The following is a 23,931-nucleotide window of genomic DNA, read 5'->3' as shown; positions in this document are numbered from 1 at the left end:
AAAAAAAAAAAAAAAAAAAAGGAACAAAACTAGTCTGTTCTGAGATAGGGATGGGGTGAGTGGGTCGTAATGCCTTCAGAAACATTTAAAAGAGGCTAGGAGAGTTCCCTCTGAGGAGAAAGAAATCAGGGGCCTGCCTTATTTTATTTATTTATTTTTGGTTGTTGTTGTTAAGACTCTTACAGCTGCCAGACATGGTGGTACACATCTTTCATCCGAGCACTCAGGAAGAAGCAGAGCAGGCAGATATTGAGTTTGAGGTTAGTCAGGTCTACGTAGTGAGTTCCAGGACAGCCAGGACTGTGTAATGCGACTATCTCAAAAAACCACAAATCAAGCAAAACAAACAAACAAACAAAAACCAACCAACCAAGCAAACAAAAACCCAACAACAAAACCAAACCAAACCCAAACTTACATCAGCGCCAGACACAGAAAAGAATATTACAGCACCATAGACTCTTGTGGATAAACTCAGGGTCTTATCTGTGTTAGGCAAACTCTCTATCTCTAAATTATCTGTATTTATTACTTTGAATAAAAGGTAAAATTTAGGGGCTGGAGAGGTGGCTCAGTGGTTAAGTTGGTGTCTAGATCAGCTTGTGGGAGTAGGAGGTGGGATGTTGAAGTCAGTCATTCCTTTTTGCCTAATCTTGGGGAAGGGGAAACCGTCACTCACCATGAGGCAGGTGTAAAAATGGTAATACGGGAGCAGGAGATGGGGTGACTGGGTGACAGGGTGTTCTTAGGCACTTAAGGCCCAGCCTAGGTCAGAGACCAGTATGTTTTTAGTGGTCTTAGATCTCTACTCGGGGCTCAGCACAGTGTCAGGACCTAGGATTTGTTCAAATATATTTGTTGAACAAGCAAATAAGCACGGTCAGGTGATTTGCTCTTTGGCAGCGTACCCTGACCAGCCACTCGGCTTGGTGTGAGAGCAGAGTGGGGGTGGCTGGACAGATCCAGGGGTGAGGGTGAAACTGTGCAAAGAGGAGAAACAGTCCATTGAGGAGACCGTGGCTGGTAGGCACATGTGTATAGTTGAAGGAAAATGAAGTGTCTGGCCAAGAGCAAAGGGACGGGTGAAAGGCTTGGAGACAGAGCACACTAAGACGCCAGTCAGGAAAGGGTTTAAAGTCTACCTCCACATAAAGGTGTAGCATTATCGATAATAAATAACAAACGTGTTTTGGAACTACATAAAAGGTAAAAGCTGTCCAACAACGTGGAGATATCAAATAAAGCCACATTGAGTGCTTTAAATAAAAAGGGAATGAGAGGGGCTGGAGAGATGGCTCAGCGGTTAAGAGCACTGACTGCTCTTCCAGAGGTCCTGAGTTCAATTCCCAGCAACCACATGGTGGCTCATGACCATCTGTCGTGGGATCCAATGTCTTCTTCTGGTGTCTGAAGATAGCGACAGTATACTCATAAAAAGAAAATAAATGAATCAAAATTAAAAAAAAAAAAGACCTCTGTCGGACCTAGCAACCCTTTAAAAATGTTTAATTTTTAATTGTGTGTGTGTGTCTATGTGAGGGTTATGTGCATATGAATGCAAGTGCTCTGGAGGCCAGAGAGAGCATCAGATCCCGAAGCTGGAGTTAGTCTACTGTGAGCTGCCTGCCAGGAGTATTGGGAACCAAGCTTGGCTCCTCTGCAAGAGCAGTCCATGCTCTTAGCTGCAAGCCTCCTTACAGGAGTCTGTCCTGCAGTAAGTACCACACATTCGAAAGGATGAATCTTTAGGGATGACTATTATAAAACTGTCTAAACTAATAAATAGATAAATAGATAGAGAAAGAAAGAAAGAAAGAAAGAAAGAAAGAAAGAAAGAAAGAAAGAAAGAAAGAAAGAAAGAAAGAAAGAAAGCAGACGGTCAGAATGTCCATTAGGGAACCAGTAATCGGGAATGGTAGCTAGTTAACTAACAGAGCTGTTCCTTACAAGCACAGGGTGGATGGGAGGGAGCAGGGCTTCAGAGGGCTCTTCCAGGTGAGAGCCTCAAGATGTACACGGGGTCATAGTTTGCTGCCCTCTGTGCTTCAGATGAGACCACATGAACATAAGGCTTGCGTACCTGCGACTCAATATGAAGAACAGTCTTTGAATAAACAAGGCACTGGGTGGTGATGGCAGAGGCTGGTAGAAAAGGGAAATCGGGGCAGGGAAGAGGACGGAGAGAAATGGCTTCTCACCGTTTATTATTTTACACAGTTCGGGTGTTTTTAACCCACGTGCCTGGATTATCTCCCTAAGCAGCACTGAAAACATAAAAACTTTCTTCTGGTGAAGTTAGATTCATGGCCTTAGAGGTCAAGGTGCAGGGTCACGGGAGTCAGAGAGGCTGGAAGCAAAGACTTAAAAGGGGTTAGGCCCTTTGTGTGACAGCCAGCATGGGTAGGGGAGATGGCCTGTGATGTGGTGAGCAAGGTCACTGGCATTTGGGTTACACCTAAAGCCTATGGATAAATGATGATATAATTACCATTTCATGAGCTTTAACATAGGCCAAGGTCCATGCAAGCTGCTTCCATTTGCCTCACAGGAACCTCCCTTACTTCTTGTGACTCCTTACTCCAGGCTCTGGTCTGAGTCTATACACGACACCTTCCAGCCTTCACACTGTAGCTTTGCCTTGGTCCTGAAGGTTTATCCTTGTACACCCCCTACCTTGTTTTCAGTTCACTAGAGAAAGCACCCCCAACCCCAACCTAGATGTCCATGTCACGTATTCTCAGTTCCCGTTCTCCCTGGGACACAGTGCAACCAGGGAATGACATAATGCTTGTGTATCCCTTTATCATGCTTGGCCTGTGGTAGGGACGTAGGTCAAGATTGTACATGGGATGGGGCCTTTAGAAAGGTGTGCTGGCTACTTTTATGTCAACTTAACACAAACTAGAGGAGGGAATCTTGATTGAGGAGGAGGGCGACCCTGTAGGAGGACCAGCAGTCTCAATTAATCTGGACCCCCGAGATCTCTCAAACACTGGACCACCAAACAGGCAGCAAACACCAGCTGATACGAGGCTCCCAATACATATACAGTAGAGGACTTCCAGGTCTGTGTTCATTCAGAGATGATGCACCTAACCCTCCAGAGACTGGAGGCCTCAGGGAGTTTAGAGGTTAGGTGGGGAGGAGATGTGGGATGTGGAAAAAAAAAAAAAATCAGACTATACAGGCAGGCCTGCGGGGATTTTTCTTAAGTGACTGATGTAAGAAGGCCAGCCCATTGTGGATGATGTCACCCGTGGGCAGGTAGTCCTGGGTTCTGTAAGATAGCAGGCAGAACAGGTCATGGAGCTGAAGATAGCGGCAGCACTTCTCCATGGCCTCTCCATCAGCTCCTGCCTCTAGGTTCCTGACTTGTTTGAGTTCCTGTCCTGACATCTTTCACTGATGAGCTATGATATAGAAGTGGAAGCCAAATTAACCCTTTCCTCCCCAAGCTGCTTCGGTCATGGTACGTCATCACAGCCATAGCAACCCAAACTAAGACCAAGGTTACCCCCAGGAGTTGCCCTGGATGATGAGAAATGTCTGTTGAGGGTTGCTAACTCCTTTCCCCTCAGCCTGCCTTTGGCCCTCGCAGTGGAGGAGCCTGCCCTGCCCTGCCCAGTCCAGGAGCATCTTAGTCTTCAGGGAAGTTAGTTGTTATTTCCCCTGTAAAAGACTAAGTTTACCTTGTGGCTTTACCAGCCTCGATCGCGAGTGTGCACAGACCAAGCCAAGTTTCAATATTTACCTTGGAACACTGGCATAGCACAGTCATCCAGCAAACATTTATTGATAACCCATGTAAGGTACCCTGCAGATGTAGAAAAAAGCATCATGGATGGGTACACTGGACACCCCTTAAAAACTCCGCTGACAGAACACATGCACATTCATGCCGATTAAAAGGTTTATTTCTTCCCTATGCTCAGAAACAAAGAAATGGCCTTGCTCACCCCTCCCCAAAGTCTCATCTTCAAGGGTTGGGAGGCAGAAGTGGTGACTGGGGGGCGAGTTGGTGTGAGGCCAAACATGGGCGTTCTTTCTACACCTTTTCTCTACATTCACTCCTTGCGTTCACTGTTCCCTTCCCAAAACTTTAGGTGTGTACACAGCTTGCCGCCCTAGGGAGCGGGGCCCGGGCAGCGAGCTGAAGTCAGAAGATTAATGCCCACTTTCAACAAGTGATGGGTCCAGTGTGTATCTCGGGTGGACAGACGGACAGACGGGGAAGGAGGAGAGGCTGGGACCCTCCCACCCTCGAGGGCCGTGGGACCTGAGTCCTGCCCGCCCCTACCTCTCCCAGCCCCTCCTCCTAGCAGAACTGGTCATCACAGTCATCATCCTTCATTCCCTTCAGCCGGAGCCGGGCAAAGTCCTCAAACACGATGTCATCGTCCGTGGCATAGCTTGGTGATAGTGAGGAGGAGATGTAATCAAAGCTTCCGACCCTTCCTTGGGCCTCCCACTCTGCCTTCCTCCCACCCCATCCTAGAGTCAAGCACTTGAGGGGTAAAAGACCCAGAGGGGTTCACAGGAGACCCAGGGCAGTAGCCACAGCCTCTACAAGCAGGAGGAGACGACCCACAAGGTAGGAGGGTGATCTGAATGGCATGGGAATCTCTTTCCTAGAGGATCAATGAAGAAGGCAGGGGCTGTTTCTTACTTGGTGTCGAATTCGATGAGGTTGGTATCCACAGGAACGTCTGTTTCCCGGGGGGCTGAAGGGCAGAGAAGGGGTGGGTGGATGGGCACTGAAAGGACCATCACTTCTCCACTGACCCTGGCTCAGCTCCTCTCTGCGGGGGCTCAGGGTGTGGGTGGTACTCACCTGACTGGGGTCTGGGAAGGGTGATGTGGTCATGGGGCTTGGGGTGCATTAGGACGAAAGGTAGCTCCACGGAGACGTCTCTGGGGGAGGGAGAGGAGCTGTGTGAAGAGGATAACTACCACAACCCATGGGTCTACAGAGAACCCGGTGACCCTGCACATTCCCCCACCCCCACCCTGTACTCACCCGCCTCGAGACACCACCAGCTTCACCTTGACCCTGTAGGATACCAGGATCCCCAGCACCTCCTTGTTGGCTCCTTCCTTCACACTGCATTTGGGAGGAGGAAAGCTGAGGTCAGGGATCCAGGGCTCCTGCGGCACCAGCTATGCAGCCATGGCCGTACAGGCTCATGGCATCCTGGATGCAGAATCTCCTGGGGCCTCATCTCTGCCGCTCACAGGGGTGCTTTGGTCTGCAGCATAGCACGTGCAGCCCCCTTTACCTAGTTCTCTTTGTGTCTCTTCTCGCCGTGTGGGCCTGTGAGGTGGTGTCATGTGTACCCGGTGCAGAGGCAACACTGGGTGAAGCTCTGGCCTTTCCAGGGCTACACATGCCCAAGACCATAGTGACACATCACAATTTCTCATGCACACTGGGGACCATCCCACCTGTCCTTTAGTTTGCAGGTCTCTCTGCCTGGAGCCATCCACAATGCCTCCTTCCTCTGGGTCCTTCACTTAAAATCAGCACACCCCACCCCTTCCTCTACTTTCTCTGCTGTACTCTATCTCTCTCTATACCGCTCTGTTTAACACTTGTTCCTAACACCCTATCTAGTTTACCACTTATCTGATTGTCTGTCTTCCCTCCCTTAGAATGTGAGAAGTTTTTGTCATTTCTGTTCACTGATACCTTCCTGGCACCCAGCACAGAGCCTGGCACGAGGCCTGCTCTCAGCGGAAGCCTGTCCCCTGTCCCCCACCCCCCTCCCCCCTCTCACATGGTGCTGGAAGCCAGGTTGGTGTCTTCATGTTTGAGCTGCCCATCCAAGGCAAGGCCACGCTTCTCTCGGTTGTCACTGAGCAGCGGGGTGATGGTGTACACCTTGCAGAACGTGGAACTAGGAGACACCTGGTCACTGGGGGGGTGGGGTGAGGGGGGTGGGAACAAGATTGTTGGAGAGCCTGGGCTAGGGGAGTCTCATCTTACCACCCTCAGGCAGTCTCTCCTCCCTCACTGTCCATTTGGGCACAGATTAGGAGGGGGTAAGTTCTGGTTCAACCTGTTTGAGAGAGTTAACAGCTTGGAGCCCCCTGGCTATAGAGACACCCTTAGAAGTGAGATGGGTTCTGAAGACTGGTGCTTGGGTTCCACCTCTGACCCTTACTCACTCTTGTTCTAGCTGAGCCACGGGACACTTGTACTGCGCGGTGCTGAAGAGGCAAATGTCGGCGTACTGTCTCACTGTGGGAGCAGGGGACCAAGTGGCTTTGGGTGACACAGACAATTCTGCACCACAACCCCCGACCACATAGTGGAAACCCCACTGGGGGCAGCACACCTCCACCTTCCACCCCTGGCCAACAGACCTCCTATATTAAACACTAGGGCCATGTATCTCTTCTGGAAGACTCAATTCTTTATGGCCTGGTAGGTTTCCCACACTGCGACACGGCCTGGGCTGACATGGCAGCAGCAGCCTTTCTAAGTAGGGACTTCCTTCCCTATCCCCATGCCCACCCCCACCTCCTACCAGACACTCTGATCTTCTTGACGGTCTTGGCAGAATTATTGGTGACATGGACGTTGACATTAAGGGGCTCCCCGTGGTAGTACAGCTTTTGAAGAGAAGAGACTGCATTGCTTGTACCTGTTTTTTACTGACCCTGCTGGCCTGCTCCACCCCCAACTCCTACCTACAGTACCTCTACCCAAGTAAGGCAATAGCCTTAAGAAAAAAAACCCAAAAATCTTCCCAAATTACCATCTTGCCTGTGGCTTCACCCCTCCCCCCAGGAGTCTGGCCTGCTTTGTGACATCTTTGTCACCCTCTCACACCTCACCTCTTTGTCCAGGGAAGCCTCTAGGTGGAGGGACCTCCGGTCAGACATGAGGAAGTGGCGTGTGGTTTCAGCTGAGGGCTGGGGACCGGGTGTCTCAGGAGCAAACTGTACCTTTCTGATGATAAGCCGCACAGAGTTCCTGAGTCAGGTGTTGGAGGAGGGGAAAGACTTAGATTCAAGATACCACAAGCCAATTCAGATTCCTACCACCCACTGGGGTCTGGGGCGCTGTGAGGCTGGGTGGGAGCCGTTAAACCAGAGAGAGAGAGAGAGAGAGAGAGAGAGAGAGAGAGAGAGAGAGACAGACAGACAGAGACAGAGAGACACAGAGAGAGTGTGAGTGAGAGAGCTGTTCCTCTTACCTTTTGTGGCTTTTTTCTTCTATTGATTTGGCACAGAAAGCTCGAATCTCAAAGTCTACTCCACAAGCCTTGGAAAGAGGAGGAAAGGCCACCTCTTACCCGAGGCTCCCGGTACCACATCCAACACACCCCCTCCTTCCTCCTTGCTTCATTCCTGTTGGTGTGGATTTTTGCCTCATCATGGAAACAGAGGAACTCTTTTGCCCTACTGTCTCTCTCTCTCTAGCCTGGCATCTGGCAGAGGCTGGCTCATGGCAGTGCACGGAGAAGACCCCATACCCAGCCAGGTACATGCAGGTCAGAGAACAGATTTAGTGACCACACACATCCCTGGGGATACCGCCCTGTCCTCAGGAGCCCCCTACACTTCACCCTCCAGCTCAGCTGTGCTTTGTGTATCTAGCTGAGCCTGGTTCTATTCACATATTGTGAGAGTCGTCCCTCCCGTACCTTCCCTGTGTCCTCTGGTCCTGGCTGCAGTGTGACGGAGCAAGGCAAATTCTGGGGAATCTGTGGCAGAGGAAAAGGAGGCGCTTCAACTGGTAACAGGTGCCTCATCCCATGTCAATCCCAAACAGCCCCAGACCCCATGCCCTGCGGGAAATGGAGAGCATCCTCACTGTGAAAAAGAAGGGGTGGGCGTGTTGGCCCAACTTCTTCAGCAGTCGGTCCTGTAGGCGGGTGGGGGGCCGAGGTGGGTTGGGCATGGGGGGGAAGGCCTGGTAGGTGGCGATGAACAGATCTTTGCGGAAAGACAGGCCCAGTACATCCAGGTCTTCTCGGCCATAGCGGAAGGCACAGGTGAGGGTCACGAACACTGACAAGTAAGGGTGAGTCAGGGCGATTAGGAGAAGCCCCTTTCTTCACGCACCCACATCCTTCCTCGGCATAACAGACTTCCCGGAATCCTACTCCCTGCCTCTGATGCTGCCTTCCTTTCCTCTCTTATCAATGTCAGCCCATCTAATGTTGTCCTCTCCCCTCCAGCATACGTGCAGTACCTTTTCGGTCCTTCAAGTAGTCAGGATCCACAAGCACCACGCCATCTAGGAAAAGAGAGATGGAGTCGTTTTCTGAAGGGGGCCACTCCCAGACCCAGGAATCACCTCCCCTCTTGCAGGGGGAATGTGTTGACGCCATCTAGGCAAACTTACCCACAGGGTCCACTTTGTCCAGGTGATCTACAAAGTCGCGCTTGCCCAAGTACACGGTGAGCTGAGGAGGTCAAGGGTCACAGGGAAAATTGGGGAGGATGGTGGCAAGCCACCAGAGTTCTCAAAGGTGGCTGCCCTGTTCTGGGCTCCCCTTGGGTGGGTTTTTAGGAAGGAGTGTCTCCCAGTATGACTGGAAGGTGAGATGGGTAGAGTTTTCCAGACTACTTAGTAAAACTTTCGTTTAAGCTTTTACCTGCTTTCCACACCTCTGCCCACCCACGGAGGGTAGGTATATGTAAGTGTGTATTTATGTGTGTTTCTATGTCTTCAGGGAACACTTAGCCAGACCAGGCAGGTAGCAGCTGTCCCCACAAAGGGCTCTGAGATAAACAGCCCACAGCCTTGGAAACTATTAACTATTCCTAGCCCAGGCCCCCTGGGTTGGTTTCTAAGAGAGTTACAAGCTTGCTTAGGAACCCAGACCCCACCCAGCCCTGTGGCTTCTTCAGACTGCGGCAAGGGGCTTAAGGAGGGAAGGAAGTCTGCTTTTAGCTGTCACAGGAAGTGGGGAGCAAAGGCTTGGGGATCATCGAGGGCTTTGATCGGGCCCGGGGAGGATCAAAGGGTAAGCATCGAGGGGGACTCACCTTGCAGTTAGGGCTCGACTTCTTGAAGACCCTAACAAAACAGAAAGGAAGACCCCACTGCCTCCCTTAGGCTGGGCAGGGACCACCACGCCAGGACTTATCCCTCCCCAGCCTGAGAAGGGGAATTCACCCTGGATCCCTGCCCTACCCTTCCCACTGCTTTTTTATAAAGTCCCAGTATTTCCCACATGGCAGCCCCTCGAAGCCAACTGTCAGGGCGAGCCTTTGCTCCTTTGCTGTTCGATGCTACCTAACTCACTCCTCCTCTTACAGTAATGGCCATTGGCTACCCCAGGAACTACTCAGGCTCTCCTCCTCAGGGGACCCTCTCCAAAACTGAGAGTGAACTGGATGGCTACACACTGTCTGGGTCACACCTAACACCCCTCCCCATCCCCCCTTTTTTGACCTTGGCCTTCGTATGTAACTCTGGCTAGCGTGGATCTTGACATATAGACCAGGCTGGCCCCAACTCAGATCCATTTGTCCCTGCCTCCTTGGTGTGAGGATGAAAGGCACAAACCATCACACTCAGATGAACTTTTCAACTGACCTCTAGCTTCAGGGACCCATACAGTGACTCCCGGAGCAGAGCCTTGTCTCTGCCCCTCAGATGGTTTTTGCCCAAGTCTGACTATTTTGTGAACCTCCAACAGCCTCAGCAGCTTAAAAAAAAAAAATCCACTGTGGTCCCAACACAGTAGCATCCTATGGCAAAGATGATGATGCAGGCTAACATGGTACAGGGGGCTGTTCTGTTCCAACTGCATCTATTGCTCTTATAGCCCAACGACCGAGACTGAAAGATCCCTGTTTTACATCGAACAAGAATTCTGTCAAAGGTCGCAGAGAATGTACAGGGTGGCACTCGGATATAAACTTAAGGAAGGCACCCTGGTTTCAAGACTCTGTTCTCAACCACTAAATCGTGGCGCTCGCCTGTCACAGTTTGTCAAGTCAAAGGGGATTTTTTTACACAGGTACTGCAACAACCTAAGCCTAGACTCCACCCGCTGCTGGGAGCACTAGGGAACTGTCTAGTGACCCCAGGGCTCTGGCTACTCGGTGGCTTATTCTTCCAAGTGTCATTCTGCCCACCGTGAGGCATGCTGCCCCAGGGGCAATTCCTGGAAAAGGTCCCCAGGTAACAGACTGAATAATGCCCCGTGTTCTATCCTCCCTTCAAGCACCGTGTAAGCGTCTGCTCAGAAAACCACTTGTCTCTTCTTCTCCAAAAGCCAAGCTGTCCATACATCACAGGGTCATACTTAGGGTCACATGGCATATACATAGGGTGCCCCTAAGTATCCCCAAGTAATAAAGGCACATTGGGACACTGGGGCAGTTAGAATAACCACTCTAATTTCTGTCCCAATTAGGGCCGACAGCTCAGACATCACCTACGCTGGCTCGCTCTTCTACCTCTGGTTTCTTCCTGCCCTGTATTTTCCCCCAATGGGAGCCCCAACAGAGCCTGTGACAGCCATAATCAGTGTGTCTCGGGCAATTGCCCTGGGGTAACTACAGAGCATCTGCCCTCTACATCTTCCCCAGCCACCTCTTGCCTGGTTAGGGAGTGGGCAGTGGGCACATACTGGGGCTGGCCAAAGAGGCAGAGTAAGGGAATGACCAGGGAGGTACCCAGCTTTGGGGGGGGGGGCAGCTAAAGCAGATGCCTCTTAGCACTTCCTGCCATTCTCTCCATTTCCTGTGGCCCAGAATTTGATGAGATGGTAGGGAATTATGCCAAGTCAGCAGTCTTTCTCTGGACCATCTATCCCCTCCCTGAAGTACACAACGGAAATTTGGGGGCCTCCCCCCAAGTCAGTGACTTCCCCTTTCTCTGGGGTGTTTAACCTCAAATCCAGGAGGTCAGTCTTCCCTGTGAACATCTCTCTCAGATATTGGTCTTCTTAACGCTGAGATGCCTATGTTCTCATACTCTAAGGGCAGTGGGAGTGGTGGGGTTGATCCCATGTTTTGCAGAAGTCACTGCTCATAATCAGGCCCTTATTCTTGGTCCTCTCCGGCTTGAGGCACATAGCCCCTACCTATTCTTTAGCTCTTGTTCCTTTGGAACTCAGGCATTCACCCCATGTCCTCTTGGGGGTGTTGGGTCACAACAGGAAGTGGATTTTGCTATAGACCAAAAAAGAGAACTCTGGTATCAGTGGAAGGAAGGAGCCTCGATTGCACAGAGAACATCCGGGGAGAGGATGTGTGTCCAGGGGAGATACTACCTCTCCCCCCCGAACCCCCCCCCCCCCCCCCCCCCCGGCCCAGGACAGGAATACAGTCCAATTTCAGCGAGGGTCCCTACACACTCTTCTCTCTCAAGAAGAAGCTGTTGCTCCTAGCAACCTAGAAGGCAGAAGTTTGGTAGCAGAGCTATCCGGCCCTTGGGACAGGTGGGAGCAATCAGACTGTGGGGTATTGGGCAGGAGGCTTTCCATTGGTTGGGCACGAGTCTAGGGGAATCCCTTCCCAGCATCCAGTCTCCCAGCACACAACCCCTCGGGGCCGGCCACCTGCTCCTCCTTCCTCCGCCCCTGCATCACAGCCTGCACAGAGAACCCAGTAGTCCGACTCCTACATCTCTGCGAGAACCCAGGCGTGGGTTTCCCGATCCCTATCAGGTCTTGCTTTTTGCAGGAGCCCTAGCACGCACCCTCCACTCCAATATCCTCAAGGACCAAGGCTTGCGGCCCCGGACCGCTACCCTCTAGGGACCCAGGCGTCCGGCCCCGGGGTTTCTTCCCCGGTGTCCTTGTCTGTGGATCAACCTGGCACACCCCACGAGCAGCCGCCCATGCCCGGCGGCACGGCCCCACCTCCCTTACCTGGTCCCGGGTTTTTCTCCCATGGTGCGCGCGCGCTCGCCGCCCTCCGCCCGCCGGGTTCGCGGCTCGCTCGCAGCCTCCTCTCCCGCTGCCAGGTCCCCGCTCCTCCCCGCGCCACTGCGCACGCGCGTCCTCACTCTTTCTCCTCCTTCCCCTCCCCTCGCGGTCTGGGTCTCGGGGAGCCGGGGCCAGCTGCGTCAGCCGGATCCCGCGCGCCGCGGCGCAGCCCGCCCTCCTCGAGCTGGCTCCGCCCCACGCCTCCGCCCTCCGTTTCACTCGGGGAAGCCTCCCCGCGCCGTCCCTGCTCCCGATCTCCCCGCCCCTCCTCAAGCTTTTAGAACTAGATTGGGCCCCTTTAAAAGCAGGCGGCCGCCTTCGAGGAGATTAGAAGCAGCTGATTGGCCGTTGGTATCCATAGCCTTGCAGGGATCCCTCCCCTTTGTTTGCTTTCTCTGTAGTGGAGGAGGGACGGGATCGAGGGGGCGGTGGGAATGAGCTCAAGTGCTGTCTGGTTCTGAGGGCCAAGGGCTGCCCACGTGGGTGCACCATATCAGTTGCGTGATGATGCTTGCTTCGGGAAGTGCTGCTCATCCCTGAGCTTGCAGCCTTGTTTGGCCTGCCTTTCCCGCGTTCTTGTGGTCTTCAGCTCCCCCTGGTGTATCGTCTTTGATTTTTTTTTTTTGCAGGGTCAAACATTAAAACATTTTTCAGACCTTGTCATCTCTACCGTCTATCCTAGCTATCATTCACCCACTCCATCCATCTCTTATTTTCTTCATCCTTCCCTCCCTCTCCATTTCGTGTTAGTCACTGTGCCAAGCCATCGGGACCAAACATGAATTATCATGGCCTAACTTTCCTGGGATCCTTGAGACATAAGGAACAGGTATTATATTATGCTCCCAGGAATGCTATAATAGAGGTATGACTCAGAACATCAAGCAACTAAAAGCCCAAAAGCTTTTGCTTGGCCAGCGTGGGGGAGGAGGGAGTGCAGTCACTCACTCCATAGGATGGGAAATTTGAGGACAGACATTCTGAAGGATGGGCAGAAGTGGGGAAAGGACATCCTTTATAGACGAGTCAGGCAAAGCACGCCCTGTTCTAGAGTGCTTGTGGGTTAGATGGCAGGAGGCAGCTGCAGACTGTGGAAGGAAGAGACTGTGGAAGGCTTTGTATAGCAGGTGAAAGAAAGAGCCTGAGGATCTGTAGTGTTTATCTAATTTAATGTAATGTAATTTTCTGCTAAGGCCTCACGCATGCTTGTAAGGACTCGCCACTAAGCTCTGTCTTTAATCCCAGCCCAGCAGTGATTTGATTGGATTTTGTTTTTCACCAGAGGAATGTCGAGATGGGATTTCTCTTTTCCGGTAACATGGAGCATAGCGAGACCGCTAGAAGATAAGCTAGCCAAGGGAAAACGATGAACAGGGAGTGGAGGGGGAACAGAGGGGCCATATTAGAGGTTCGTTGCTGGGGCAACATTGACTGGGTTTGGCAGAGGGTGAAAAGGGTGACTGACAGAGACAGGTTTTTCTCCTCTTCGGTCTATTCCTTCTACTCTTCCCTATTTCTCCCCCCAGTGGAATACCTTCATGCCTCTCTCTCCACTTTTCCATTTGAAAAACAATGTACACGAGAAAAAAATCTCAGATCATCTTTAATTTTCAAACATAGACCTTGTTTAACACCTGCTTACCCCTCCCCCGTTCTATCGCCACCTTTTAAGTCTGCACTTTCATTGTTACAATGTGTTACACTTTATGTGTCTGAGTGCTGGCCTGCATGTACGCATGGGCATCACCATTTGTGTGCACAGTGCCTATGGAGGTATCAGATCCCCTGGAACTAGAGTTACAGGCAGTTATAAACCTCCATGTGGGTGCTAGAAAGTGAACCCAGATCCTCTGCGAGAACAAAAAGTGCTCTTAACCACTGAGCCATCTCTCCAGCCCCAATTTGATTCTTTGAGACCAGGTCTCACTCTATAGCCCTGGGTGGCCTGGAACTCACAGGGGTCCCCCTGCCTCTGCCTCCTGAAGCAACACAGTCAGCTTAAATATACTCGAGTTTTTAACAGTAAGCTTTTTGACTCATGAATGGCTTTTATTCAGATTTGACCCTTGCTAAAGATCATGATCAGAGGTAAGGCAGTCTATAGCTAAAGTGGAATTTGGGGGCAAGGGTCGTAGTTTAGTTGTCAGGGTGCTCGCCTAGCAATCATAAAACCCTTGTGGGAAGCTAGAGAGATGGCTCAGTGATTAAGAGCACTGAATACTCTTCCAGAGGAGCCAGATTCAATTCCTAGTACCCATAGCTCACAGCTGTCTGTAACTCCAACATCTGACACCCTCACCCAGACACACATGCAGGGGAAACACCAGTGCACATAAAATTAAAAATAAAAACAAAAACCTCATATTGGATCTCTGGCAAAACTGGGTGTGGTAGTGAGTGGGGGATTAAAAAGCCAAGGTCATACTCAGCCACATATCAAGTTTGAATTAGTTTGGGCTAATTGAGACGTTGTCTCAAGTACACACACACACACACATACACACACACACACCAACAAAATATAACCAACAACAATATCAATAAAATAATGAGCTTTTTGTCTACAGCAAGGAGAAAGACAGCGGTCAGTACAGCATGCAATCTGTCTAGCTTAGTGGGTAAACGCACTTAATGTTAACTCTAATGACCTGCTTGTGTTCAATCCCCAGGATTTACATGGTGGAGGAGAGAACCAATCCCCACCCCCACCCCCACCCTCACACACAAGTTGGTCTCTGACAGCCACACAAATGCCATGGCTTGAATGCCCCTGTTACACAAACACACAATTAATACAAGTGCTACTTAAAAAAATAAAGTTCCGGTCCTAGTTCAGGGAATGATGCCACCCATGGTGGAGGAGGCTTCACACCTCATTCAACCTAATACAACTATTCTTGCATAGGCAGATAATAGTAGATATGATTGTAGATCACTTCTCAGATGAGTAGATCTCATCAAGTTGACAACTGAGATTAAACGCCATATTGTTGTTGTTGTTGACTGTCCTGGAACTCACCCTGTAGACCAGGCTGGCCTTGAACTCAGAGATTTACCTGCCACTGTCTTCAGAGTGCTGGAATCAAAGGTATGCACCACCACTGCCTCGCTATATTCTTTAATTTTAAAGGTATGAGAGAAAATGATGTTTTTCCAGAGAAGGTGAAGATGGCTTTGGCCTGGACTGCAGCCATGGGAATCTGGTGGCTGCAAAGGGTGAGGTGCTGCTGGTAGCCTGGAAAGTGTCCCACATAACCCAGGACATGCTGTCATGGTCGTATCCTAGGGCCCCAGAAGAACAGGCCAAGACCCCAAGAAGTATAATATGCACATGGAAGACTAGGACAAGCTGCACGGGAATGATGGCAGGGTATGGTGACTCTCTGAAGCGCCCTGATCACAAACAACATGACAGGGATCCATGGCATGAACGGGACCTCTCAGACCTGAGGTTGAACTGTGATGGATTCACGCACTGGGACCTAGTAGATGAGGAATCGTGTGGACATGTCCCCTACACCTGTTTCTTGGAATGTCACGAGTAAGCAGCTCTTCAGCTTTGTGGCACTCATGATTTTCATGTTCTGGGTGGGAGAGACTTTCCTCATCCCAGGCCTTTGGGGACAAAGCAGTACCCTTAGATATGAACCTGGAAGGAAGCAGCGATCTTCCCAAAGAACCTGAGCCGGTGACTCACGAGGAGGTTGGAGGAGGCTTCATGGGCGTTTGTGCCCTCTAACTAGAACACCCTCACTCCTAGAGATTTAACCTTAATGAATAATTAACTTCATATGAAATGAATAATTTAACCTTAATGAATAATCCCTAATAAGATTCAGAAAGAAAAGGCTGTTCCATTCTGGTACTTTCACTGTTCAGCACTCCCCCTTGTCCTTCTGTTCCTCGTCCCTCTGGCCCCCTCCCCTCCCCATACTCTGCCTCCTGGTTTCATAGTTTATATATCCATATTGTTAAGTCTAGATACTGCATATGGGAGACAATCTGCAATATTTGTCTTTCTTCCTATCACCCTCTTTTCCCCACTCTCCCCTCCCTTTACATGTCTTTCAACATACAGTTCTCCCTTTACTTCCATGTCATTACATACATACACATGCATTCACACATACATACACTCACACATACACATATTCACATACATATATATGTATATATATGTACATACATACATACACATATATAATACATACACTGACTATGAGAGAAAATATATTTGTCTTCCTGCGTCTGGCTTATTTCACTCAATATTGGTGGTTTTCAATCTGTGGGTCCCAACCTGTTTGGGGGTCAAACAACCCTTTCACAGCAGTCATATATCAGATATATTAAATATCAGATATTTACATTATGATTCATAACAATAGCAAAGCAAAAGTTATGAAGTAGCAGTGAAAATTTTATGGGGCAGGAGAGATGGTTCAGTGGTTAAGAGCACAGGCTGCTCTTCCAGAGGTTCAGTTCCCAGTAACTCATGGTGGCTCACAGTCATCTGTAATGGAATCTGATTCCCTCTTCTGGCGTGCATGAAAAACAGAGCACTCATATACATAGAAAGAGGGGGGGGGAGGAAGGAAGAAATTTTGTGGTTGAGGTCGCCTCAACACGAGGCAATGCATTTCTGTATTTGTTGAAGCATTAGGAAGATTGAGAACCCCTGCTCAATATGTTCATATCCAGTTTGATATAGTTTCCTGCAAATTACATAGTTTCATTGTTCTTTACAGCTGCATAAACCACAATAGGTTGGTTCCACATGTTGGCTACTGTGAATATCCACTGTGAATACTACTACAATAAATGTGGATGTGCCAGTATCTCTGTTGGATGTGACCTTAGCCCAGAAGTGGTACGATTGGATCATACAACAGATACAAGAGTTGTAGTTTTAGTTTTTTGAGAAAACTCCATGTGGATTTCCTAAGGGGCTACACAATTTATACACCACCACCACCACCACCACCATGCAAATGTCTCATTTCTTCTGCAACCTACCCAGTTTGCTGCCATGTCCTTTCTTGATGACAGCCCTTTTGAGAAGGGTAAGATGGAATCTCAATACTCCAACACACAATGCTCTCTGTGTGTGTGTGTGTGTGTGTGTGTGTGTGTGTGTGTGTGTGTGTGTGTAAGCCAGAGGTCAACCTCAGATCTCATTCCCTAGAAGTCTTGTTTTTTGAGATAGGGTCTCTAACTAAAACTTGGGGCTCCCTGATTGGTCTCAGCTGCTGGCCAGCCAGCCTCGGGGATCCACCATCTCTGCCTTCCAAGGCTTTCAAGCACCTGCCAAGGTCCCTGGCTTTTATGCGGGTATTGAACTCACATCCTCACTATGCATGAGCAGCTTTTCAGTGGCTAGTTCTTTAGTTCCTCAACGAGGTTTTAATTTGCATTTACCTGAAGGATAAGGATGCTAAATATTTGTTGACTATTTGTATTTCTTCTTTGGAGAACTGCATGCTGATTTTATTTGCCTATCATTGACTGAATGCTTTGTTTTATTTTATATTTAATATTTGAGGGTTTTTTTCTATGAAAGGGTATTTTTATTTTTCTTCCCTTATAACATCTTAATGAATATACCATTTGCATTTTCTCAGCTGGCAAATAAGACCCAAAACAAAATTCCCTTGATGCTCAGAGAATCACGAGCGCTCCCTGTCTTTGGGAGGATTCAGGTTCTTAGGATGTCTGTGGTACTGGCCATGTGGGTACCAGTGATGCTTTATAGTGAAGAACACCTTGCTGAGTCATTCTATCACGGGACCTTGCTCAAGCTGTTCTTCTAATTTGGTTTTCAGCACTTGTTCCTGTGTGTTTCTTCATTATTATGCAAACGATCTGGTTGAGGGATAGGTTTGGTGTGTTCATACAGGATGTCCACAGTAGGGTGACAGCACACTATTGTCCCACTGTCAGAAGTTGAAGCAAGCTCTGCCTTTCAACTGTAGTCATCTGAAGGAGAAGAATACATAGATTTATGAAAAACATTAGATAGACCTCCATTTTGGATTGGAAAGAAACGCTTCCTGTCCTGTTTGGTGTTGCCCACCATACTGCAGCTGCCATGATCCTTACTAAGTGATTTGAAAAAAGATACTGTGAACAGAAACTGCCTCTAAAATCTGTTTCTAGGCACATGGGTGGCCATCTTATTTCCAATATTTTTGTTTTTCTTCAAGACAAGGTTTCTCTGTGTAGTCTTGACTATCTTGGAACTCTGTAGACCAAGCTGGCCTCAGACTCAGAGATCTGCCTGCCTCTGCCTCCCAAGTGCTAAGATTAATGGTGTGCGCCACCACCGCCTGGCCAAACATAAGTATGTCTTTCCTTCTTTTTTCTTTTTTTTTGGACCTTTTAGTCTTGAAATTACTAAATGAGCACAAACTGCAGGCAGAGGCAGGGAGATTTCTGAGTTCAAGGCCAGCCTGGTCTACAAAGTGAGTTCCAGGACAGCCAGGGCTACACAGAGAAACCCTGTCTCAAAAAAACCAAACAACCAAAACCCAAAAACAACAACAACAACAACAACAAAATAAAAAAACAAAACAAAACAGACTCCAAGTTCCATTTTGCATTGAGTTTTAGACACGGTGATAGACAGTGATCGAGTGTTACTTCTCCTGGGGAGATATGAGCACATATGTATTCACTCCAGAGAGCTCACCACCAACAGACCAAAGTAACAAATTCCCCCCCCCAACTCCACCCCCCAGATCTTGCTCTGTGAACTGGTGACTTTATTGGGTTTACTTACAAGAGCAGGGGTGACCCAATGGCAGCTGCATTATGAGAAAACATATCCCCCCACCCTGGCACATTAAGTCTCTGCAAGGCTATATGTGTCTTCTCCAACTGAGGCCAGACAAGGCAGCCCAGCTAGAAGACCATATTCCACAGACAGGCAACAGTTGTATAGCCCTGGCTGGTTTGTAAACCACTATGTAAACCAGGTTGGCCTGGAACTCACAGAGATCCTCCTGCCTCTTTACCTCTGCCTCTGGAGGGCTGGGATTAAAAGCATGCATCACCATGGCTGGCCATTTCCAGAGTCTTTTTTGTTTTTTGTTTTTAGAATTATTTTATTTTATTTCTATGAGTACACTGTAGCTGTCTTCAAACACAGAAGAAGAGGACATTGGATCCCATTACAGATGGTTATGAGGTGGGAATTGAATTCAGGACCTCTGGAAGAACAGCCAGTGCTCTTAACCACTGAGCCATCTCTCCAGCCCCCATTTCCAGAGTCTTAATGAGCTCTCTCCAGGATGGAGTGTTTCAGTATGAAGGGAATTGTGACACAGCGTGCGCCCCTTCCTCCAGCTCTTACATCCTTTCTGACCCTCTTCTTCCACGTTACTGAGTCTCAGAGGGTGAGAGACAAGCAGGTTGTGTAACTTTTCCTTGGAAGACATGGAAAAGCATCTGTTTACAACTACAAAGGATGGAGCACCAACAAGAGGAAAAGTGATGCTTCTGCCTGGTTTGCTGAGTTTGCTGGCACAGAGGGTGGAGCATTTTCCTCTGTCTATGCCGAGTGTTGGTTCACTATGCCCTAGCAATAGGCAGTCTCCGGAGCTTGGCTGCTCAATGAGTCTGTTTAGTACACTGCCACAGTGCAAAGAAGTGTCCTTCTGAAGTGGGTGGAGCTATTTTAAGGAAAGGTGGGAATAGCAGAACACATGTGAAATGAAAGGGAGTGGGTACTGGGAATGGAAGATTTAAGTGGGGATCAGAGAAGGGGAGTGTGGAGCACAAGGTTAACCAAAGCGAAGAATGTATCAGAAGCCACATGGGAACCTACTACATCATAAGCTAATAAAAATGTAGAGCTAAAAAAAAGAGTTTGAGTGGAGGAACCCTGAAGAGTGGATAATGCTGATCCCCGAAGTCCTAAGTTACTAAATGAAAACCCTAATATTGGGTATGGAGAGCCCTCTGTGAGTGGTTGGCTAGGAAATGCCCAGAGTCCCCACTCCCCAAACAGCACGGGTCATTACTGTTGCTCTTGGATTTCTCTCAGAACTAGACTGTAAGACTCTAATGTTGAAGATACCACACGCTTTGGATGCAGCCCATGGAGACATCAGCTGCATCCGGAAGCTCCTCTCTGCTGGCCAGCTTTTGTAGTGGTGCAAGTTGCCACGAAGGCTTGTGAGAGCCAAATTTCACAAAAAGTGGGTCTTTGGTTTGTTTGCTTTTGGTTTTAGACTTGATGTCATTTAGTCAATGTTCTGCTTTGTTTTGTTTTGTTTTTCGAGACAGGGTTTCTCTGTGTAGCCCTGGCTGTCCTGGAACTCACTTTGTAGACCAGGCTTGGCCTCGAACTCAGAAATCTGCCTGCCTCTGCCTCCCGAGTGCTGGGATTAAAGGCGTGTGCCAACACACTTGGCTAGTCAATGTTCTTAAACTTAGTGTGTAGCCAAGGATGGTTTTGAACTTCTGATTCCTTTGCCTCTTCATTCTAATGCAAGGCTGTTCCGCATATTTGTCGCATATAGTTTTGGCTATTTTCTAAAGCATTTGCAACTGGATTAATGAAAAGAATCTAATGTTTTTTTGTTTGTTTGGTTGGTTGGTTTTTTGTTTGTTTGTTTGGTTGGTTTTTAGGAAACCTTTCACTTGCTACCTGTTTGCTTTTCTTTTAAAAAGTATTTATTTGGGGGCTGGAGAGATGGCTCAGTGGTTAAGAGCACTGCCTGTTCTTCCGAAGGTCCTGAGTTCAAATCCCAGCAACCACATGGTGGCTTACAACCCTCCATAATGACACCTGACACTCCTACTGGTGTGTCTGAAGACAGCTACAGTGTATTTACATATAAATAATAAATAAATCTTAAAAAGTATTTATTTATTTTACTTTATGAGTATATGTGTGTCCTTGCATGTCTTGTGCCCACCAAGTGCGTGCAGTGCTGAGGAGTCAGAAGAGTGATGGCCCCCGCCCCCGGAACAGTAGTCACAGGCAGTTATGAGCTGCCATGTACCTGCTGGGAACTGACCCAGGCCCTCCTCAAGAGTCGCAGAGGCTCTCATGCACTGGAGCCTCTCTCCAGCCCTAATAAGTACAAGTATTTGATAAAACTAAACTTATTTAACAGACAAATTGGTTTTCCTTCTGATTATCAAATTTGGACTTATTTTTTAATATACAACCATAGAGTGTTTATTTTGTAAATGCGCTCTGTCTGTACCACTTAAATAATTTTAAATCATATTTATTCTTCAGCACATAATGGCACAGACAATTACTACTGTTTAAAGCCTCAAAATCAACATAATATACTTGGCCTTTCCCCACAAAAATGGGGAATATTTTAGTAAGGTAGAATTTTAATTATTTTAATTATTTTTTATGCCAGTTGTTGTGGCTTATAGTTCTTTAAATTATGATGCTAACAAAACTAATTAACAACTGGTAGTACTGAAAGGTACCTAAGCTAGTTACAATCATATGGTAAAAGAAGGGAACAAAAAGCTCTTTAGAAAGACACTATTTAAAAGTATTTTCAAATAGAAAATCCAATAAAGTTGGCCCCTAGCAGCAGGGATCCCATTAACAGAGCAGTTCCAACTTGACAAAAATATAACAATGATACAATATTGATTGCGACAACAACAAATTAAAGGCAGTCATAATGTATGCAAATTAGATTCCCCTCTGCTTGATAGACTGGCTTCTTATTCCTTAGACAAGGACACTGTTCTTCAGTAGAAATATGAAGTCTTCTCATGAAAGGCACATTCTCATTGTCTTAGTTACGGTTTCACTGCTGTGAAGAGACACCATGACCAAGGGAACTTTTGTAAAAGGAAAATATCTAACTGGGGCTGACTTACAGTTTCAGAGGTTCAGTTCATTATCACCGTGGTGGGAAGCATGGCAGTGTGCAGGCAGACATTGTGCTGGAGGAGCAACAGCTCTATATCTCAATCCAAAGGCAACCGGGAGACTGTCTTCTGCAGGGAGCCAGGAGGAGGGTCTTTGCTGCCTTGAGTGGAGCTTAAGCATGGGCCCTCAAAGCCCACTCCCACAGTGACTTCCTTAAATAAGACCACACCCACTCCAACAAGGCCACAACTCCTAATAGTAACACTTCCCATAGGACAAGCATATTCAAACCACCACACTCATCTAGGAAGATTGACATCAGACAATGTGTTGTCATTGTCCTCATCATCTTGTTCTAAAGACTCTCATACTCTAGAATTCCATACTTTCTATGTTAGTATCCAAAATTCTGTATCTCCTAGTGTCTTAGGTAGGGCTTTACTGCTGAGAACAAACACCATGACCAAGGCAACTCTTATAAGGACAACATTTAATTGAGGTTGGCTTATAGGTTCAGTGGTTCAGTCCATAATCATCAAGGCAGGAACATGGCAGCATCCAGGCAGGCACGGTTCAGGAAGAGCTGAGAGTTCTACATCTTCATCTGAAGGCTGCTAGCAGAATACTCACTTCTGGGTAGCTAGGATGAGGGTCTTATAGCCCAGACCCACAGTGACACATCTACTCCAGCAGGGCCGGCCACACCTTCTAATAGTGCCACTCCCTGAGCTGAGCATCTACAAACCATCACACCTAGTTTTGAAGACTTATTTTGTTTTGCTTTGTAGTTTGTGTTTGAAACTTGGAACTGTTGTTCTGGAAATTTCATAGAAGTACACCCCCTAATAGAGCAATGTGGCCCAATGTCTTAAGGTGTGCTCACGGAATATGGAACAGATAAGTTGAGCCCTAACAGTGGATTCCAGCTAAGCTTAACCTGTGAGCCACTCTTCCTAAACCAATTTGTTGTTCAAATATGGCTAAAAGAGTTTTGACCCCAACTCCCAATGATCAATCAGATCCTCTCTAACTTGGGTCCAGATTAGATTGACATCTGGGACAAGTTCATCCTCCCAGTGGAAGGCAATCAAACTCATCACCAGGACTTTTGATCACGATTTAAAGATGCTCTCTCAAAAACATGGGGAGAGAGAAAAGGTACATGTTTTCAGGATTACCAAAGAATAAATGAGGAGTTATGGAGGAAGAGTTTCCGGGAGTGCCTAATAATAACTGTTATGAAAGAGGCTGCCCAGATCAGAAGTTTCTACTGGCCAGTTTGAGCCTGATTCAACAGACATGCTAAAGTCTACATCTTGAATTTTATTCAGATGGGAACAGTTTTAGGGATGAAAGACACCATGGGATAATCCAGAAAAAGAGACCGCCACGTTACTTCTACCAAGTAACTGCACGGCAGACATCACTCACAGCTCAGTAGAGCCCTCCCTATAGGTATAAACTATATGATGTTATTTTACAGATTCCAAATATGTTGTCCTTCCCAGTGGTCCATACCTGTGGGGCCATTTACAAGAAAGAGAAGTCTTTTCCATGATTTATCTTATTAGATGCTTTCTGGTCTTGACCATCTTTTTCATTCTTACAGTTTATAGTGTGATTTGCTTTGTATCCCAGACTGACCTCAAATTTGCTACCGTCTTACCTCAACCCTCTGAAAGCTGGGGTTACGTGTGTCTACTATCACATCTGTTATAGATTTTTAACTTTAGGCTTATTAAGTATCTGACATTGTTTCATCTAAGACGTGTTTTAATTGCCTAGGCACATTGACAGACACCCAACACATCCTGTTATTGTAATGTCAACATCAGTAAAATCATATAAGAAAAAAAATGTAGATCCAAGTCCAGCTACTCATGCTCAGGACACAGCTGAGAGGGCGTCACCAGATGTGGTGGTTTGGGTGAGAATGGCCCCCTCGGCTCACCAATCTGAATGCCCCAGTTGCAGTTGTTGGAACTCTTTGGGAAGGATTAGGAGTGGGACCTTGCTGGAGGGGGTGTGTTACTGGAGGTGGGCTCTGAGTTTTAAAAAATCTCATGCTGTTCCCAGTTAACTCTTTTTTTTTTTTCCCTTGGGATTGTGTCTCAGATGTCAATTCTCAGCTCCTGTACCAAAGGCATGCTTGCTTGTTTACTGCTGTGTGCTCCATCATGGTGG

At 48.0% G+C, this 23,931-nt stretch overlaps 1 protein-coding gene and 1 pseudogene across 4 annotated transcripts; both read right to left on the bottom strand.

The window, feature by feature from the left end:
• Positions 1-3,714: 3,714 nt before the first annotated feature.
• On the bottom strand, positions 3,715-12,008 carry Arrb2 (arrestin beta 2). 4 transcript variants are annotated; one of them, XM_029484057.1, is made up of 16 exons: positions 11,841-12,008; positions 9,001-9,031; positions 8,354-8,414; positions 8,201-8,245; positions 7,820-8,016; positions 7,650-7,709; positions 7,200-7,267; positions 6,838-6,976; positions 6,528-6,612; positions 6,166-6,238; positions 5,775-5,912; positions 5,018-5,101; positions 4,832-4,911; positions 4,667-4,754; positions 4,298-4,409; positions 3,715-3,814 (listed from the first exon to the last, which is right to left on the bottom strand). In XM_029484057.1, the coding sequence occupies exons 1-15, from the start codon at positions 11,861-11,863 to the stop codon at positions 4,316-4,318; spliced, it is 1,266 nt and encodes a 421-aa protein (XP_029339917.1). In that variant the 5' UTR covers positions 11,864-12,008; the 3' UTR covers positions 3,715-3,814; positions 4,298-4,315. The 4 variants fall into 4 exon arrangements, with proteins under 4 accessions (XP_029339917.1, XP_021031122.1, XP_029339916.1 ...); XM_021175463.2 differs by having other exon boundaries at positions 3,747-3,814; positions 4,667-4,721; XM_029484056.1 differs by lacking the exon at positions 3,715-3,814 and having other exon boundaries at positions 3,897-4,409.
• A 5,552-nt stretch (positions 12,009-17,560) lies between these two features.
• Positions 17,561-17,984, bottom strand: LOC115032336 (annotated as a pseudogene).
• Positions 17,985-23,931: the final 5,947 nt, after the last annotated feature.

This window comes from Mus caroli, chromosome 11, assembly GCF_900094665.2.
Source record: "Mus caroli chromosome 11, CAROLI_EIJ_v1.1, whole genome shotgun sequence".
NCBI lineage: Eukaryota > Metazoa > Chordata > Mammalia > Rodentia > Muridae > Mus > Mus caroli.
This window is presented reverse-complemented; position numbering and strand designations above follow the sequence as displayed.